General features: G+C 37.9%; 1 protein-coding gene across 2 annotated transcripts in view; it reads left to right on the top strand.

The window, feature by feature from the left end:
• The window catches only part of LOC103044275 (rho guanine nucleotide exchange factor 26), an 89,282-nt gene that overhangs the window by 2,128 nt on the left and 70,074 nt on the right, over positions 1 to 17,080 (top strand). Inside the window, exons 2-6 of one of the 2 annotated variants that reach the window (XM_007237282.4) lie at positions 741 to 1,515; positions 2,494 to 2,931; positions 4,853 to 4,870; positions 8,230 to 8,281; positions 10,733 to 10,878. In XM_007237282.4, coding sequence (XP_007237344.3) covers positions 805 to 1,515; positions 2,494 to 2,931; positions 4,853 to 4,870; positions 8,230 to 8,281; positions 10,733 to 10,878 — 1,365 coding nt within the window. In that variant the 5' untranslated portion in view covers positions 741 to 804. The remainder of the gene's footprint in view (positions 1 to 740; positions 1,516 to 2,493; positions 2,932 to 4,852; positions 4,871 to 8,229; positions 8,282 to 10,732; positions 10,879 to 17,080) is intronic. The other variant, XM_007237285.4, reaches the window with a different exon arrangement.

Raw genomic sequence — 17,080 nt, 5'->3', positions numbered from 1 at the left:
CTTTGGGTATCTGCTTTCATTCACTACCACTTTGAACAATGCTGAGTTATAAATTTGCTCTACAGTGGAGCATTTCAGGTCAAATCTCTCTTATGGATTTGATTAGTTTAATTGCTGAATCATGATTAAACTTGGAAAAAAACAACAACTTTACTTTAAAATAATACCCTTTAAAGCGCAAAGTCTAGTCTGTCCAATTGCCCAATTTAAGTGAATTCAAAGGGGAAGTTCAGAATTAGTTCAGATAGAGTTCAGACAATTTTGATTTCTTTCTTAAATCAGATCTTATGAGATGACTTCTTGTCTAATCTCCATGGGTTGCTGTGATAATGGCTTATGATACTAACCTCAACAACTACATAGCCATTCAGTTGGATTTCTGCACTTTTGTCACTCTGGATTTGTTACAGTCATAGTTTATTGCATTGTAAATGATACAAAAGATACGTTAAAATCTGATTTGAGGCAGAGAGAGGTGAAGGTCCACAGTGAACGCAACACATCAAACTACTTAAACTAATAACTAATTTTTATCATAATTTATAGTGGTTCACATCTGTATTGGAGTATCCAACAGTCTTCCTCACCCAGATTCTAATATGTAATTTATATATGCCTAAAATTGAATTTTTGCTGGTAGTCTCAACATAGCCAGAGACATTGCTACTGGACCCCTCTCACTTTGAGCGTCAGGTATTCATGTTAAGAATAATACTTTTTTGTCATGTACCTCATTCCAGGTTAGCTTGCACTGTGTGACATCACCACCCCTCACCGATTACCAGTTGCAAGCCTCCCTCTAAGATGGACCTCGGCAGTGAGGTCGACCTATCCAGCGGTAGCATTGCCCCACTGTGGAAGAAGCGATCAAACGGCCATACCAAACCCAGACCCCTAAGCTACCAAATCGAGGGGCTCCTCATGACGGACTTCCCTGCGGAACCGACTGAAAAGCTCCCCGCTCCTGCAGGGGGCACTATGGTGCTGAAGCACATCCTGAACAAACCAGCTACACGCAAGGCTCGCGTGGTCCGGAGTATTAGCATTGGGCGCATTAAGGATGGACGATTTTCTTTGGTCAGGTTCGGGTCAGAGGACAGTAAGGCTTTAGTGGACAGTTCGCCAACTAAAACGCCGACCAATCCCTGTTCAAAGACTGGAAATGGCTTGAGCTTTCGTGACCCTTTGAAACGACTGTCCGGCCAGGTTACCCTCACCAGTCAGAGGGACCAGATTGTGTTCAGGGACTCACCTGACAGCCCCCAGGAGTCAAACTGTCTGTCTCAGGAAAGTCCAGGCCGGATCTCCTCTCCAGCACAGCCCAGAGAGCTTCGCGGTTCTCCTGTTGCCCTACGGACTCCATCAGCCCATAGCTCCACCTCCAGCATCCCTTCTCTCTTTTCACCTTCCTCCTCCGCCCCCAGCACCCCTTCAGAACCGGCGACGCCCCGGACCCCTTCACCCTCCGATAGTGGCAGCATGGTGCTCCTGCGGCAGTCATCAGGCTCCTCTCAGGTAAGGCAAAGTAGGGCACATTCTTTCACATTTTGTTACCTAAACCTAAATGTATTTTATTGAGATTTTAAGTGATAAACCAACACACAGTAGCACATAATGGTGAAATTGAAAATTTGAATCAAATAAGAATCTAAAAAAAGTATAACACCCTATGTCAGTACTTAGTAGAGACACCTTTCACTGCAATTACAGCTCTCAAGTCTTTTGGGGTTTGCACATCTAGAAACTGAGATTTCTGCCTATTCTTTTATGCTTCTGAGAGCAGCAACAGGATTTAGGTCACAATTACGATTGGATCATTAATATTCTTTGATATAAATCATTCCACTGTAGATTTGACTGTAGGTTCAGGGTCATTGTCTTGCTGGAAGGTGAACCTCCTTCCCAGTCTCAAGTCTTTTGCTGCCTCCAACAGGTTTCATCCAGCATTGCCCTGTTTTATTTAGCTCCATTCACCTTTCTATCAGTTCTGACCAGCTCCCTGTCTCTGATGAAGAAAAGCATCTCAACAGCATGATGCTGCCACCACCATGTTTCACAGTGGGGATGTTGTGCTCAGGGTGATGAGCAGTGTTACTTTTCTGCCACACGTAGCACTTTGCATTTAGTCCAAAAAGGTTCAACTTTGGTCTCATCTGATTTCACATTTTATCTAATCTATTTCTCGATAGGTTGCAATTGTTTCAATCAAAGTTTAAGGTTATCTTATTTTGTAAAAATCAAACTCTTACCAAAGAAATTCCCACCCATATTTTACACATAAATGAATAACTAAATATTGACATTGTGTTTTTGAAAACCTATACAGTGTTACAAAACAAAATATTGCGATACTTCGATATATCATTATTATTGTACACTCCTACTAATATCAAAATGGTTTGTGCTGTTTCAAGTGAATGTAGTTTAGCACCAAACTATTGATCATATTTCTTGATGCTTTAATAAAAATGTCACTTTCCATCTGTTGCTCAGGGCTCTGAAGGCAAGCCACCAACGCCTTCGGTGGTCCTCAGCACGCACAGTCCGGCAGCAATGAAGGTGGGCACCCAGCAGCTTATCCCACGAGGCCTGGTCTCAGAAACGCGACCCAGCAAGTCGTCCCAGGCAGGACCTGAGCGCCAGGGTCTCGGGAGTCTGCTGGACCCCTCCAAACGAGCTCTCCGTGCCCGCAGCATGGTGGAAACCGGTGCCTTCTTCTCTACCAGCAGAGACGATGAAGAGGACGTAGATGAAAGTCCTCAAATGTTCAAGAGAGGCCTGCGCTCCACTTCGTACCGCAGAGCTGTGGTTAGCGGAATCGACCAAGATTCCCCCACCGATTTGAAGAATCAACGCTTGTCTCAGCCTGTGCTCAAAGGAGTAGTGGAGGTCAAGGAGGGGCAAGGCAGCCCACAGGCAGCTAAGAGCAAGGTGAGTACAGCTTCATCTTGCTCCAGATTACGTATCATGAAGTAGACTGTGTATGTAATTGGATGAAATGAGCAGAACATACATTATTTTTTTAAACGTAAAGTGAAGAAACCCAAGAAGCAAATTTGTCATGTCCACTCCGGTCACACAAAAGATACAGAGAAAATTGTTTATTCCAATTATTCTACAACATTCACAGAAAAGCTATGTGATAGTTACAAAAACAAATATTAGAGTATATAAACCTGATAACAGGGATCGCAGCAACAGGTTTAGCTGAAAATATTCTATAGTGTAGTGTTTTAGCGTGCTGTATAACTTGCTGTTGCAATTTTCTTTTGTCCATGTTTATATGAAATTGTCATATAGTTATAGAATTTCAATTTAAGCAAACAATTACAGATTACACTATCATTTAGCACATTTTGAATATGGTCAAGTGTGTGATTATTATTAGGGTTTACAGCATTGTCCCAGTTCTTAGAGGGAGCATTTTTCCCCGTTCCCTTGTAACTCTGTTCCCTACCCAAATCTAGAAGTAGCAGTACAAAAGACAAATAGAATTGGGCCAAATTATTTCAGTAAAAGTGATATATTATATTTCAATATATATTATTTACAGCATCACTGAATATCTGACTAACTGACATTTGTTAAAGAGCACATTTCATGAATTGACACATTAATCTTGTCAGGTTTTCCAGGTACAGACATCTGTTCTGTGTATTTTTGGCAGTTTTTCTTTGACCTTCTGTTGTTCATATTTTTAACAGACTCAGACTGGTTCAGATTTAAACTAAGAAATATTTTGTGATATGAATTTTGGCCATATCGTCCAGCCCTGGTCTGCTCCACTGTGGAGCTGTGGATCTGAGTTCACTTTAATAAAAAAAAAAACTAAAAGAAAGCCTTCACTGGTCAGTAGAGACCGGTATCTTCAAAAAAGAAGGATACACTCTATGTAATAGCCTTTATTTTAGAAGCAGGGTTCATACGGTCATAAAAAAAACTTTTTGGAAAAGTCATGGAATTAAAAAAAAAAATAGCGATTTCCAGGCCTGGTTAAGTTTTGGAAAAATAAAAATACCCAGAAGATTTTGGAAAAGTAATGGAAATTTGGTCTATAAACATTTGTGTTTCTGTTTTTATCGATGAAGAAAATCTATTTTGAGCTAACAAATATATCAGCTCAGAGTTAATTCAGTAATTTAGCCCTACACAATAGATCTCTCGCACAATAGATCTGACACGCGTTTTGGTCAGATTCTTTTTAAGCCTACTATAATCAATTTCGATTATAGTTTTAGTTTATTTTTTTGGTTTTATTTTCCACTGTTTTTTTTTTAAATCGTATGGTCTTGAAAATCATTGAAATTCACTGGTAAAAAGTGTATGAACCCTGTAGAAGAAACAATGAACAAGCGGCTGTCCCAATATATATATATATATATTCTCCATATATTGTACCACTAATTCAGACACCAGGCATGCCCTGGTAAAATGCTTAGGGAAACATGTACATTGTGTTCTTCTCCATAGAGTAACTGTAACTGAAACAGGGGCTACTCTGTGATCATTGGTTGGAAATATAATATACAAACAGTTTAAGTAGTTCTGCAAGTCCATGATAACAGTGTTCAGAACTACACTAAAGCTTAGCTCCAGTTACACTGCCACAACATGTCACATGACCAGCAGCATGTCTGTAATATGTGCTTTACAAGCAAGCTTACTGAACGTGCCTTTCGGGCATTAGGTGTGTCCTCCCCGTGTGATTGACTGCTTGCTCTGAGGTTGCCAACTAAAGACACACACCTTTTGTAATTATTTTACATTTACACATATATGGACAAAAGTATTGGGACACCTGCTTATTTGTTTTCTTGTTTTTTCTGTTTTTTTTTTCTTTTTCAAAATCAAGGCACGAGTGTTAGATCAGGTGAGATCACCACCACACCTCACCCACTACTCATTACCAACTTAATATAAAAATATATAATTCCAGAGAACACAGTTTCACTACTGCAGAGCTCAATACTGGGGGGATGTATACCCCACTAGCTAGGCAAAAGTTTGCCAATGTGATGGATATCATGATAGAGGGGTAATGATTCAATATATTGTGATTATATTGCAAATACTGTAAGCAAGACAATATATTAACAATAAGGATAGATTTTATGCATAAAATAAGTCTTTGCATGTAAAAAATCAATCAAGAATCAACTGTCGCACATCATCTTGTAATACTAAATATCTTTTTTTAATATATATATATATATATATATATATATATATATATTTAAACTAGGGCTGCCACAAACGATTATTTTTATAGTCGACTAATCACCGATTATTTTTTATGATTAGTCGACTAATCGGATCATACGTTAATTGAATATAAAACACAGTTTATCACAATAGAATGCAGCTGCTATTATACAACCATCATTAGATTTCAGCTATATGCTAACTAAAAATAAAAACAATTAAAATCATAGTTCATTAAACCTTTAATGAAATATGCAGCTTGTTGTAACGGACAATTATTTTACTGTTTAGCATAAAGTGTAAACAACTGTGTAAAATAAGGATAAGGCACTGGCATTTATGAAACATCTCAACCGTGAGGTTGTTTGAACTATTATGAAAAAAAAGTATATTAATAAAAAATGCCTCTCTGTCCAGATATTGTGTACATTACCGTCTCTCTGTCGCACTCAGTGTGTCTTTAGTTTCTGCCCGATCTTGTTTTTCTGCCAGTTCTTGGGCTCCCTATCTCTTTATAAAGGCGTTTTTCCCCGTCCGCGTCCCAATTCACTAGCCAGGGCAGCGGTCTGCACAGATCTGATTGGCAGAGGAGAGCGTTTGGTGATTTTATACCACACATGACTGATCTGTGAGTTTACTGCACCGAAAAGCACTGAAAACAGAAGCCACTGTCAGAATGAAATCCTTCTCTGTAGTTTATCGGTTTGGGACGGCATTTGTGACAACGTCTGGGTCCGGATCCGGATCGCGGTCCGCCTATTAGTGACCTCTGTTTTAAAGCTATCAAGATGAGTAAGTTAAGTACTAAGTTAACGCTCTGTTTACGCTAATTTTAGCAGCTAAATAGCAATTTAGCTTCTTCGTCATTTAATCAGCCACAACATGCCTCCTTTTCAGGTGCTCGTGCATCGCGGTTGTGCTGCCGAGGAAGGAAAGTTCTTCATTGCAGATGCACGCGTTTCACTTTTATTTTCTTGGTGATCCCACACTTTTGAGTTCTGTAGCGGGGTAGCCATGAAACCAGAGCCTGTCTGTATAATGTCCTGAGATGTCGTCCACTACCTACCCCGGTTTCCACTACTGCGCATGTGCGTCCAGGACAGAAAGGCAGTCGCAGCAGTTTGGAGAGAAAAACAAAGAAAAAAAAAAAAACGACTAATCGACTATTAAATTAGTCGTCGACTATTTTAATAGTCGACATAATCGTGACTAGTCGACTAATCGTGGCAGCCCTAATTTAAACCCTTACCTCTGGCCCACACCTGTCATTAGGCATAAAACATGACCAATAGTCATGTTTATCTGCTTCTGAGAGTCCTATTCTGTTGGCAATACTTTTTTTAAGGCATAAGACAAGCTGTTTGTTTGTGTACATTTGCACATCTGTGTCAGCAATGTACAGGTACATCGCAAAAAATGAGAATTTCGTTGGAAAGTTACTTTATTTCAGTAATTCATTTAAAAATGTGAATTGCATATATTATATAGATGTTTTACACACAGAGTGATCTATTTTAAGTGCTTATTTATTAAGTCCAAAGTCAGTTCGGTGTCAACCAGGAGATTTTACAGCACTTCATGCTTTCCTCTGTTGACAACTTTTATAGAGAGAATGAGAATGAGAATTTCATTTTCCAGCAGGATTTGGCACACAGCCAGAAGTACCAATTGGTCTTATATAATATTCTTATTTTCTGAGGGACTAATGTTTGGGTTTTCACTGGCTGTTAGTTATAATCTACAATACATTTATATAATATATTCACTATATATTCACATTTGAACTGAATTACTGAAATAAAGTAACTTCAATGATATTACATTTTTTGAGATGCACCTGTATTTTAGGTTATTTTACTTTTTTTATATTCATTTTCATTTTATATATTTTATATTCTTTTTTTATTTATTTTGTAAACAAATTACCAAATAATTACCAAGATGGATTTTTTTTACTGTTTCAAAATTATGACGATATTATTGTGTACATAAACATTTGGACATATATAAGGTACAATGTTTATAAAGCCAGCTGAGGTATATTCAGTTTAATTCATATAAAAAAAAGAGATAAAGTAGAACTGTGGGACAGTATGAGAGGAAAGAACTGACTGGAAAAGTGGAAGATTTCTGGAGTGTGACTCTCCTCAGGGACGTGCCAGATGAAGGACACTGTTGTTTTTAACCACTCCAGGGTCACTGTCCTCCAATTAGCCCTGTCAGGCACTTCCATGCATGGCAGAAAGCTTGCCTTAGGGGTCAGAGAGGTCAGAGGTTGCGAGCGAGTGGAAATTGCCCGTGTCCACTAATGCTCGTCTCTCAGAATGTGACAGGCCTGTGTGAACAGCGGCTATTTGAGCTGGAAGCAGAAATAGACCTTTTGTGTTTTTGTATTTTGCCCTGAGTCAGAGGACAAAAGTCCTGTAAGTTGATGGATACAGGTGCCAGCCTGTAATTGATTGTTTTTCAGTAATTTAATGCTGGATGTTGAAAAAAGTGTCTGAACAGCTGCTGTTAAGGTTAATATTAACAACATGTCCCAAAATAATGTAAATACTTTGCTTAAAGACATTATTTTCTGCCTCACTGCATTCTTGTGTGTTTTGTTTTTAGAATATAATTATCCAACAAAGCCACTGTGAATGTCAAACGTGTCTGTCTAGACAAAAATGAAAACATGGAAAATAAAGTAAAACAAAAAAAAAAGGTTTAAAAGGGAAATAAAAGAAAAAATAAATAAATACCATTAAAAACTTAAAGTAAAATTAGTTAAAAAATAGGGAAAACATACATGAAAAATAAAATGAAAATTAAAAACAGTAAAAAATAAAAATAAAATAAATGCTATAAATGCTCAAACTGAATTTCACTAATAGGCCGGTCAGTTAGCACTGTGGCGATGAGGTCAGTTGAACTGATCCCTGATGTTGGAAATTGTGTGCTGTTAGTCACGCTTGAGTCATGTTCAATTAAATGCCACTTTTCATCAAAGTCACACCAGTTTTGTTGCTTATTTGTTTTCTGCAGAGTGGAGAAAAGAAGAAAGGTCTGCAGCCCCAGAGAACGTTCGACAGTGAAGGTAGGAACATTTACACTATTTATTTAAAGTAGTTTTGAACAATAATAGGATTTATGGTCTGATATCTTTATTCAGGAACTTTCATACAGTGTGAAAAAAATATTTATTTATTATTTATATTAATTTATCAATTATTTATATTACTAATATGTTCATTATTTTTAACAAAACTTCTCCTAGTAATGATGCTACCAGGCTCCACTATATGTGTTTTGTTTTGTAACGTCACCTCTTTCACTGCTCATGAGATTTTGCCTGAATAAATAATTATTTAGCATTGCTTTTATTTAGGGGTGAGACATATCGTATTGTACGCAAAAAAAAAATTATATATATTTTTTTGTAAAGTAGCTAAGCCATAGACTTGTTTATCTTTGGAGAAACTAATATGTTTTTACATATTTCTTTTTTAAACCTGTTGCTGTGTGCTGTGATGTTTGTGCAAACTGGCAGGCTGAAATTTTTAGTTTGCTGAAGGAAACTAGAATGGCATCCAAACATGAAATGGAAAGCTCATATTTCAGGTGCTCAGGTTTCGAGACAAAAGAAAGATGTGTAGGCGGTTGGCCTGTGTCAACTATTTATTTTTTTTACACTATTTTTTTTGTTATCATTTAATGTCATAGATACAGCATCAGTGGAAAGTTTGGACACACCTCTTCTCATTCAGTTTGACTTTATTTAAACTATACAGGAACCAAAACCAGAATACTGGTACATCTAAAAGAATTAGATTATCTTTGAACTCTGATCTATTTTACGTGTTTATTTCTTTTATTGTTGATGCTTATAGCTTACAGCCAATGAAAACACACAAATCAGTGTCTCAGAAAATTTTAGAATAGAATATTATATATAATAGAATATTATATAAGACCAATTTGTACTTTTGGCAGTGTGGGCAGTGTGCCAAGTCCTGCTGGAAAGTGCTGTAAGATTTTGTGGGAAAACAAAACTGCACTGACTTTAGACTTGATAATAGAACACAGTGGACCAACACCAGCAGATCCATCACTGACTGTGGAAACTTCACACTAGACCTCGAGCACCTTGAACTGTGTGTCTCTCCACTCTTCCTCCAGACTCTGATCTCTTGATTTCTAATGGAAATGCAAAATTTATTGATGATCAGTGATGGTTTGGCGAGACGTGTCATCTGTAAAATATGTATATATTGTGATCATAATGCAGTTATATCTTTTTGAAAAGAAAAGAACATTGAAAACCCAGGCATTGGTATGGGGATTTAAAAAACAAAAAAATCCTAAATAAATACATATAACATCATAGTCTTGCATTTCTCACTTTATATTATAAATATTTGATAATGTCTGGTGTTATATTTGTACTGTGAGGAGTGTCAGTTGTTTAAACTGCTCTAATGTGGCTTATAAGAGTGGTGTGATGTATAGGATTGGTGTGTGTCTTAAATGGTCTTTGGTGTGTTTACACTAGCTTGTCTTTATCCAGATTCATGGTCCTTAAAGTAAAGATGCAAGATTCATGAATTGAACAGGTGTAGATGGGGTCAAATATATTTGATTTGCTACATTTGGGGCAATTGAATTAGATTTTATTAGATTTTATTGTTTTTTTCTTCTCTAAACTGATATTATAAAAGCTTTAGAAGCTTTAGGAAGTACAAATCTAGCCTAATAAAATGATATTGTATAGAATACACCACATGCTTTCACCGGCTCTTTAAAACTGATCCAACAAGCTCTAAAAAGCCCTATCTTGATTTGTCACTGCCTAGCAATCAGTGTAATCTACATTTGCAGTGGCTTCTCTAATAGATAATAGTAATGGACAAGCACGGACAGGTGGGGTTTATGTTGCTACTTAATGGAGCTGCTTATTAGATTTCCACTAATATAAATCTTAATTGGACTCTTCTCGCTTTTATTAGCTTAATAAATTGCTTCTGACCTTTTAAAATGAGTGTCATTTAATCATGTTACTGGAGCTTCAGTCCAGTTCTAAGACACATTTATCACAAAACTACAGATGTGGCTGCACCTTACGAAACATTTCTAGATGAATGGACCAATAGAACTTCTCCAAAATTACCTAAATTAAATTATTTTTACATTGACTTCTATGGAAGTTAAAGTTAAGAAGGGGTTATATCTCTCTTCTATAAAGTGGCTGTTTTGAAAGACGTATGTTTTTCATTGGACAGTGACTATATGCACTCACACCAAACATTTGATCCATGCAGGCTGAAAGCAAGGTGCTAAGCTTCTATCGGAAATTGACCTAGTTTGGACTTTCTCTGTTTGCCCGTGATAGTAAGAAGAAGCTGGTAGAAGAAGCTCTGTTTCTGCTTTATCTGACTCATGCTATGACTTCTTAAACAGATCCTAATCTCTTTATCACTGCTCTACGAGTACAAATCTCAGTGTTAATCTTTGCCCGTGTGTTCTGTGTGTGTGTGTGTGTGTGTTACAGAGGACGAGGTTCTGTATCAGAACTATCAGGAGAAAGCACTGCACAATGACTCAGACGAGGATGCTGAGTCCAGAGAAGCCAAACCAGAAGACCGGATTGTGGTCCAGAACAAACTCATCCGAACCTCGTGGAGTCAACTCAGTGTGGTGAGACAGAAACAAAGATACACACAGACATACAAACACACACACACACACACACACACATACAGTGGTGCTTGTGAACCCTTTAGAGTTTTCTATAGTTATACATAGAGCTGGGCAATAAGACTCAAAAAAATAACCTTCGATTAAAAAAAAAGAAAAAAAAAATCTGATTTTTTTCTTTTTTTAGTTTAATTGATTTTTGTTTTCCTTCTACAAATCAAACTACAGATGATAAAGTAATGGTTAAAAACAAGTTTTTATTTTTTTGTTTTCACTTAAATTTCCCTTTTGTGGTTAAAGAGCAACCAGAAACAAGCAAAAAAAACTATTGTAAACAGTGAGAACATCTAGTAACTTTTAGAAAGCTTTTCCCACATTGTTTAGGTACTGACACAATGCACCCTCAAACTGAAAAAAATAATAATAATAAAAAAACAACCTTAAAAAAACAAATTGAAATAAATAAAATTGTGCCATTTTTGATAAAAACAACAAAATAGAAAACAAGTACAATTTAATATGCCATTAAGTAAAGATTTTCCTCATTGGGCTTGACTTGCAAAACAAAGCTTTAAAATAAGTGCCAGTGGGGGGCGCGCGGGAGGGAGGGGCTAAGCTCACTCTGAACTACGGGAGCCCACAGGGGAGTGTCGGTGGTGGAAATTCAGAGAAAATCGATTTTCATAAAAACACATCGTCCTTAACTGTAAATTCAAATTAATCGATTAATCGCCCAGCTCTAGTTATAACATATAAATATGACCTAAAACATCACCAGATTTTCCTGCACACTATTGTTGTTCAGTGTTCTCATGAACATTATTAAATGTAAGAGGGGACTTCAGTTGCTTAGAAGTTACCCTAGGATCCTTTGTGACCTTGCCAATCATTACATACTTGGCTCTTGAGTCCAAACTTTTCCAAAAGACCAAGTATAATATTTTTGTCTCATTTGCTTAACTGGGTGAACATACCTCAGGGGATGGCTTCTGAACACCCACACCTGTATAAGTTGTCAGCTGTTATCTTGTGAATGAGGTTGAACACTGCCCATTCTACTCATGTCAAGATGGCCTGAATAATGGTAGTTATTGGGAGCAAGGCTTGTTAGTGGGTGCAGATGGATGGTATATTCTATTTCTGAAGTTGTGTGGCTATTTAACATTCCTTGATCCACATCATAGAAGGCATTGCCACCCACAGTGGACAGCACAGTGGACAACCACTCTGCTAGACAAATACAACTATAGGTGTGTTGTGACACAAATAATAAACAAACAAAGAATAAGAACTCAAATACCTTTGTCCATATAGTAATTGAGTAATTAGAATAATTTACAAGAAATTACACGTTACATAGATTGTTTTTATTGTTTTGGGTCTGTTCAGCTTTTTAATCACTCTACATTTACCTTTTCATTATCAAAGTGTTAAAAAAACAACAGTCATTTTATTCCAAAACCTTGTTTAATACTATTGTAAAACAGTATTATAATTGATATATTGTCCTACATTTTTAAAGGTACAACTTACCGTGAGGAAACTTTTAAAGGAATTTTAAAAGGAAACTTTTTATGACTTGTTCCATCCACCACCAGTGTAAACAGAGTTCTAAGATGTTCTAGAATAAAGAATGGTACATCAAACCACCCTGACTGACTGACATTGTTTACGTCTTAATGATTTAATCATACTGGAATTCGTAAACATCATTAAGTCGTTGTAAATGGACATTTGGTTTGAGGAGGATGCCATACAGACCACTCTACATGATCCCTTAAACTCATAATTACATCATTTTCATCAGTGTCACATATGTTACAGAATAATTTATAGTATAGATGGAATAATATGAATTTCATATCATTTCATATTTCATGACTTTAAGATCTAATCATGCCAGTCATTCACATGAAACACTGAACTCCTAAAGACATTTTTATTTTCATTCTACGATCCTGAAAACACACGCACACAGTTTAATGTTTTTACAATTCACACACCTACCAGCACAAACACACTGCAGCGGAATTGAGGAATGCTCATTATGTGGGGAATGCGGTCCTGTCCGGTTGTACTCCGGTAACCACCCTGCAAAAGAGAGAGAGAGAGAGAAAGAGAGATTAAATAACAGGAAAAAAAATCAGACTGAACTCAAGGTTAAACTCTAATAGGTTACCACAGTGTATAGTATGTTAATCAGCATTGTGGTGGCAAAGTCATTGTGGTGATCCATCTGTTACTCTGTCACTGTGTTTAAAAAAGGCAGAGCTTCTTTGAAGTTGGGTAATGTAAGGAGAGCAAGAGCATGAGAGTTAAACTAAGAGAGTTACAGGTATGTTTAGAGAACTAAAGAGCTGGAGAGCTTGAGCTGTTGTGTAAGAGAGTTGAAGGAAGAAAGGTAGAGATAGAGCTAAAGAGATTGAGCTAGATACGTGAAGATAGAGAGGTAGAGCTAGAGAGCTGGAGCTACAGAAATAGAGAGAGCTGAAGAGTTGGAGATAGAGAGAGTATGATAGAGGTAGAGATAGAGTTAGAGAGGTCGGGATAATGCTAGAGAGGTAGAGATGGAGCTAAAAAGATTGAACTAGAGAGGTGAAGATAGAGAAGTAGAGCTGGAGCTAGAGTTGGAGCTAGAAATGTACAGAAAGGGCTAAAGAGTTGCAGCTAGAGAGGATAAGAGATGTAGAGATAGAGCTAAAGAAATTGAGCTCGATATCTAAAGACATAAAGATAGAGATGGAGGTAGAGCAGTATAGCTAGAGAGTTGAAGGTACAGAAATGGAGAAAGCTAAAAAGTTGGAGCTAGAAATGGTGAGATAAAGGTAGAGGTAGAGAGGTTGAGATATAGAGCTAAAAAGTTTGTGATAGAGAAGTGAAGATAGAGAACTAGAGATACAAAGAGAGACAAAGTTGGATCTAGAATTATAAAGAGAGAGCTTAAGAGTTGGAGCTAGAGCAAGTAAAAGAGGTAGAGATAGAGCTAAAGATACTGTGCTAGAGAGGTAGAGATCGAGAGGTAGAGAGAGAGCAAGAGAGGTAGGGTTATAGCCAGAGTTGAAGCTGGAAATGTAGATAAAGAGCTAAAGACATGGAGCTAAAGGGGGTAAGATATAGTTGGAGATAGAGCTAGAGAGGTGGAAATGGAGCTAAAAAGATTTAGCAAGATAGGTGAAGATAGAGCAGTAGAGATGGAGCAAAAAGAGTTGGCGCTACAGAAATAGAGAGAGCTAAAGATTTGGAGCTAGAGAGGGTAAGATAGAGGTAGAGATAGAGCTAAAAAGATGGAGCTAGAGAGGGTAAGATAGAGGTAAAGATGGAGCTAGAGGGGTAGAGTAAGAACTAGAGTTGGAGCAAGAAATATAGAGAAAAGGTTTGAGCTAGAGACGGTAAGGTAGAGATAGATTTAAAGATATTGTGCTAGAGAGAGGTAGCGATAGAGAACTAGAGATGGAGCTAGAAATGCAGAGAAAGAGCTAAAGAGATGGAGATAAAGAGGGTAAGATAGAGTTAGACATAGAGATAGAGAGGTGGAAATAGAGCTAAAAAGATTTAGCAAGATAGGTGAAGATAGAGCAGTAGAGATGGAGCAAGACAAGTTGGAGCTACAGAAATAGAGAGAGCTAAAGCTTTGGCTAGAGAGGGTAATATAGAGGTAGATGTAGAGAGGTAGAGATAGAGCTAAAAAGGTGGAGCTAGAGAGGGTAAGATAGAGGTAAAGGTGGAGCTAGAGGGGTAGAGTAAGAACTAGAGTTGGAGCGAGAAAGGTAGAGAAAAGGTTTGAGCTAGAGAGGGTAAGGTAGTGATAGAGCTAAAGAGATGAAGCCAGAGAGGTGGAGCTATAGAGGTGGAGATAGAGAGGTGTAGACAGAGAGGTAGAGTAAGAACTAGAGTTGGAGCTAGAAAAGTAGATATAGAGCTAAAATGTGAAACTAGAAATATAGAGAGAGCCAAAGAGTTGGTGCTAGAGAAGCAGACAAATAGAACAAGAGCAAGTAAGTAGAGGTAGGAATGGGGTTTTGGAAGTACACCACTAGAGATTTGGAGCTGAAGAGGTTAATGGTAGATGTAGGGAGTTGGAGCTAGAGCTGTAGAGTTAGAGCCATGAAGCTATTAAGTTAGAGCTAGAGCTCTAGAACCAGAGCTATAGAGAGGTAGAGGTGGAGGTAAAGAGGTAACGAAGTAGAGAAGTATGACTAGAGAGCTGGAGAGTTGAAAAGGTAGAGCTTTAGATTTTGAGCTAGTGAGGTGAAGAGAGGTAGAGTTAGAGAGGTAGAGCTATAAAAGCTAGAGAGGTAGAAGAAACACTAGAGAGATAGAGAGGTAGACCTAGAAAGACAGAGAGGATAAACTCATCCTCTGGGAAATGTCAGGAAACCATGCCAGCATCTCTGTGCCAACTCCCAGAGACGTTTTCCCCGTGGAAAAGAATGGAGGGAATGCGTTGAGCTGAGGCTGCGCTGCACTGACTCCTGTTTATGGAATTATGTAATCGAGTTTGGGCCTGGAATGGAATGGCGGGAGACTTTAATGCTATTTTCCACTTTGGCGTCCTGTTCTAGGCCAGCTTAGGCAGGAATGTTCTGGAAGGGAGCTTGCACACACACAGCCAGACTGGCCCAGTTTGAGAGGGGGAGAGAAGGGGAGACTGAGAGAAAGAGAGTGAGAGAATGTGGTAGAAATTAGAGGAGGCTGAGAGAAGCTGAAACCCTGTGGTAGTTTTGGCAAGTATGGAGGAACAGATGCTGAAAAGGATGTGTAAAATTTATTTTGATTTAAATGTGTCAATTCCACAAGAGCAATTATGTGTGCATAATCTCTTTTCTAATAATTGGTTATGGGTCTCATTGTCTTAATAACAGCGTCAGTATTGGCCAGAGAGTCTGTGTTGATATTCCAGTCTGTATTGTATTACACTGCTTTTAACATGGGGTGTCTGCTTTAGTTTTTCACTTGCTTTTCAAGATTGAGAACTTTGAGAGTTTGAGGTCTGGTAAATTTGCTGGTTAGTCAAAGTGTCCCAGTTTTTATTCCTATGTTTTGTATTTGTTTTTTACAGATTTGAATCAGTGGACCCTACACAATTGTGAAATTCTTTAAAAGAATGTGACGAGAAAGCTACAGAGACTCATCTAAAGAGATGAGTGGTAGAGCTAGTTGGTCAGAGGTAGAGTTAGAGAGTAAGAAGTAAAGCTAGAGAGAGAGAGAGCGAAAGAGCTAAAGAGAAAGATATAGAGAGGTTGAGAACTAGAACTATTTTGCCAGTAATTGCTGTCCAACATGCCACAATTTTAATTAGTGCACTCCTCAATATTTAACAAACACAATATTTTTTTCTGGTAGATATTGAACGGTAAATGAGAACAATGTGCAGTTTCCTTTTGTTTTAAGCTGTAAAAAAACAGATACATTTGCCTGATTCTGAAACGATATATTCTGTAGCCCTAAGATGCAAAGAGTTGTCTCTGAGTTTCCCGGAGTCTCAGAGTGTGATATCAAAGCATGGGCTTATAAACAATGTTTTGAATCATTGATTTGAATTTGCGCTCGATTCAACTAATTCACTCAGTGAGTTGACTCTACACATAACCCATTATGTAAGTTCCTCAAAGTATCCAAACACCATGCAGATCACATCTGCGGAATTTAAAGGTTAAATATCTCTCACAGCTTTTAAATGCCTTATTTTCCGGTTTTATCTGCTTTTCACCAATTAAATTACCAGTTTTTTTATTTAACTTTGAATTTAAATGGGTGCGTGAGGGAGGCGGGGCTGATGATGTCACTGGCATTTTCAGAGATTTTCAGGTTAGGAGGGGCTCTCCTCTAAAAAGTGAACTATCAAAGAAATTATGAACTTAATATTTTCTTACATTAAATGAAGAATAAACATGCGTGGTCCAGCGTGCTATGCGCTGCCACTATGATCAGGAGATTGGTTCGAATCCTGTTCATGTAGCTTGCCATCGGCTACCAGAGACCTAAGAGAGCACAGTTGGCCTTTCCCCATATCACTCCAAAAGGTGATGTCTGCAGCACAAGGCGTCTGTGAGCTGATGTATCTAAACCGAGTCGCTGTGCTTTCCTCCGAGTGTGCTGTGATGCTACTCAGCAATGCTGACTTCACATGTATTGGAGGAGGCATTTGCTAGTCTTCACCCTCCTGGTGTGTTGGGGCATCACTAGTGATAGTGATCCTAAT

Source organism: Astyanax mexicanus, chromosome 9, assembly GCF_023375975.1.
Source record: "Astyanax mexicanus isolate ESR-SI-001 chromosome 9, AstMex3_surface, whole genome shotgun sequence".
NCBI classification, from domain to species: domain Eukaryota; kingdom Metazoa; phylum Chordata; class Actinopteri; order Characiformes; family Acestrorhamphidae; genus Astyanax; species Astyanax mexicanus.
This window is presented reverse-complemented; position numbering and strand designations above follow the sequence as displayed.